Source organism: Mandrillus leucophaeus, unplaced genomic scaffold (genome assembly GCF_000951045.1).
Source record: "Mandrillus leucophaeus isolate KB7577 unplaced genomic scaffold, Mleu.le_1.0 Scaffold1, whole genome shotgun sequence".
NCBI classification, from domain to species: domain Eukaryota; kingdom Metazoa; phylum Chordata; class Mammalia; order Primates; family Cercopithecidae; genus Mandrillus; species Mandrillus leucophaeus.
This window is the reverse complement of record NW_012098097.1, coordinates 12,397,893-12,401,117: the sequence shown is the minus strand read 5'-3', so window position 1 is coordinate 12,401,117 and position 3,225 is coordinate 12,397,893. Positions and strand designations below refer to the sequence as shown.

The 3,225-nt window shown below is 53.2% G+C and overlaps 1 protein-coding gene across 2 annotated transcripts in view; it reads left to right on the top strand.

The window, feature by feature from the left end:
• The first annotated feature begins 2,478 nt into the window (after positions 1-2,478).
• Positions 2,479-3,225, top strand: part of TIMP2 (TIMP metallopeptidase inhibitor 2) — a 30,483-nt gene continuing 29,736 nt past the window's right edge. Inside the window, exons 1-2 of one of the 2 annotated variants that reach the window (XM_011989659.1) lie at positions 2,490-2,602; positions 2,712-2,812. In XM_011989659.1, the coding sequence (XP_011845049.1) occupies positions 2,572-2,602; positions 2,712-2,812 (132 nt within the window). In that variant the 5' untranslated portion in view covers positions 2,490-2,571. Of the gene's footprint in view, positions 2,813-3,225 lie in introns of both variants that reach the window. The other variant, XM_011989596.1, reaches the window with a different exon arrangement.

Below are 3,225 nucleotides of genomic sequence, written 5' to 3'. Positions count from 1 at the left end.
ATCCCAGCTACTCAGGAGGCTGAGGCAGGAGAATTGCTTGAACCTGGGAGGCGGAGGTTGCAGTGAGCCGAGATTGAGCCATTGCACTCCAGCCTGGGCAACAAGAATGAAACTCCGTCTCAAAAAAATATATATGATAATTAGCCAGGCGTGGTGGTGCATGCCTGTAATCCCAGCTACTTGGGAGGCTAAGGCAGGAGAGTCACTTGAATCCGGGAGACGGAGGTTGCAGTGAGCTGAGATCACACCACTGCACTCCAGCCTGGGAGGGTGACAGAGTAAGACTCTGTCTCAAAAAAAAAAAAGGAAAGAAACTTGCCTGTTCAGAGGTATGGATGCACCTGGGCGTGTTCAGGGCAGGGGAGTATTATGAACTGGTAGAACAGCAGGAGCACGGGTAGGGAGTGTTGGGCACAGCAGCCGAGTCGCCTGACTGACTTCAGGTTGCGAAGGCTCTCATATTTTAGGGGGAGTGGCAGGGAGCAGCCAAGGATGATGTTTGAGCAGAAAGGAACGTGAATACAAAAAGACAGCTGGTGTCAGTGGATGAGAGGATGCTTGGGAGGGCACTGGAAATAGGGGGCAGTCAGGGCAAAGCCCTCTGTTCTGGTGTGGCCTGCCGGGAGACATTTCCTAGATGTGGCTTTTCAGGATGAGGCCTGGCTTAGCCTGGGAAACAGGAACCTGTGGCCTTGGCCAGTCATGACTCAGCTCCAACAGAAGACGAAAGAAGAATGGGGTTTGTGCCCAGGCGGGGCAGTGGGGCTATGGCGTGGGACTCTGGTGCGAGCCTGGGATCCAGAGAGCATTGCTGGGGCCCGGGGGCATGGACACAGATGGAGTCTGTGGGCCTCCATGCCCCTGTGGGAAGAGACAGCTCTGCCTAAGGGGTTCCAAGAGATTTGAGCTGACCACGTGGGCCGGGGCTGGGGCTGGGGCTGGGAGGCTGCCTGGAGCCTGGCGTGGTCTGCTCCTTTCCTCTCTGTTTTACTCATATCCACCCTAACATAGCACTTACCCAGAGTGACCCTGAATAGCTGAGTTTGGGAGGGCAAAGCTTTTAAAGCCATTAAAACAGACCATGTCACCAACTAATGGCCTTGAAATTAAAAAAGGGAGGGTTCTACCCAACCCTGCCCGAGTGACTGCATGAATTACCCATCTGCTTGTCCTCAGGTTACCAGGAGCAGAACAGAGTCCTGGCTTAATTGCTAGGAGAAAGCCGTGTGTTGCATGGCCTGTCAGCAACCTCAGACTCCAGAATATTCTGGAATTGCCCCAGCCCTGCCTCTTCTCCATCTCCCTCCTCTTTGGTTGTGGCTTAGCTGGGCTCCTCTTTTCTTCTGTTTGTCCTTCCTCAGCATCTGTCCCTTGGGTCTGCCAGTGTGCCTGCTGATGTCTCCTTTGGGTGAAACTTTCTGAGCCTGCCCCTGTTGTGCCCTTGATAGAATCTGTGTTACTGCAAAGAATCACCCAGGCCTGGCACAGTGGCTCACGCCTGTAATCCCAGCACTTTGGGAGGCTGAGGCAGGTGGATCATTTGAAGTCAAGAGTTTGAGAACAGCCTGGCCAATGTGATGAAACCCTGTCTCTACTAAAAATACAAAACTTAAGGTTGGGCACGGTGGCTCACACCTATAATCCCAGCACTTTGGGAGGCCGAGGCAGGTGGATCACCTGAGGTCAGGAGCTCAAGACCAGCCTAGTCAACATGGCGAAACCCTGTCTCTACTAAAAATACAAAAATTAGCTGGGTGTGGTGGCAGCTGCCTGCACTCTGAGCTACTTGGGAAGCTGAGGCAGAAGAATCTTTTGAACCCAGGAGGCAGAGGTTGTTGTGAGTCGAGATCATGCCACTGCACTCTAGCCTGGGCAACAGAGTGAGACTCCGTCTGAAAAAAAAAAAAAATTAACCAGGTGTGGTGACAAGCGCCTGCAATCCCAGCTACTGGAGAGGCTAAGGCAGGAGAATCACTTGAACCTGGGAGGCGGAGATTGCAGTGAGCCAAAATTGTGCCACTGCACTCCAGCCTGGGCAACAGAGCGAGATTCTATCTAAAAAAAAAAAAATTACTCATAGAACATTTTCCAGGTCAGAACAGCTGGACAGACCTTTCCAGATGTAAGACCCCCAAACCTAAATATGCCGGGTACTTTTGAGGCCCCTTTAAGGTGGGTAACTCTCACTTTGCCCTCGGCCCAGAAAAGCTTGTTTCCAATAGGCGGTGGCTAGAGGGTGGGGAAATGTCCCATCCTTCATGGAATGTGTGGGATTGCGGGTCAGTTCAGTGGTGTACCTGCTTGCCCCAGCCACCAGTGAGTACCCACTGGAGAGAAGGAAAAAAAAGGCAAAAGCACTCAAGCATGATATCAACAGATGAGCTTCAGTCAAATCAATGACTGCCTCCCACTGTTACAGAAACCGCCCTGGTCACAAGGGACTCTGGGCTTCTGGCTTGAGCCCTGTCAACAAAGAAGGGATTCTTGTTGAAGAATCATGGAAGGAGGAGGAGGCTGGGCATCATCTCTCAGCTTGGAGGAGGGGACACCGTGCTGGGGGCTGGGATCACCATGCCCCTTGCCCGCCTCGCACCTTGCTGCTGTCCGTAACCCCCCAGCGCCTCCTACAGGCCTGGACACCTTATCCCTCTCCTTAGCCCCAGGAGCATGTTTCGGGAACTCTCCTCACCTCTGTGTCTTGTGTTTTGCAGTGATCAGGGCCAAAGCGGTCAGCGAGAAGGAGGTGGACTCTGGAAATGACATTTACGGCAACCCAATCAAGAGGATCCAGTATGAGATCAAGCAGATAAAGGTATTAGTGGCCGCCGGCGTCCCGGGCTGCACTGTGGGCACAGCTGTGGGGTGTTGGGGTGGGCAGACAGCCTGGGTCCCTGGAACACGATCTGGCCACCTGAAGCAGAGCAGAGGATGAGGTCCTCAAGCTGCAAATAGATCCGATTTCCCTTCATCCTCGAATGCCTGAAAAGTTGTGTGGAGATGACATGTTCCCCACAAGTTCAGTTCCTTCAGAAACCTGTCTGGGCGTCGTGGCTCACGCCTGTAATCCCAGCTCTTCGGGAGGCCAAGGTGGGCGGATCACTTGAGCTCAGGAGTTCAAGACCAGCCTGCGCAACATGGTGAAAATCCATCTCTACAAAAAAACTAGCCAGGCACGGTAGCGCCTGCCTGTGGTTCCAGCTATACAGGAGGCTGAGTTGGGAGAAT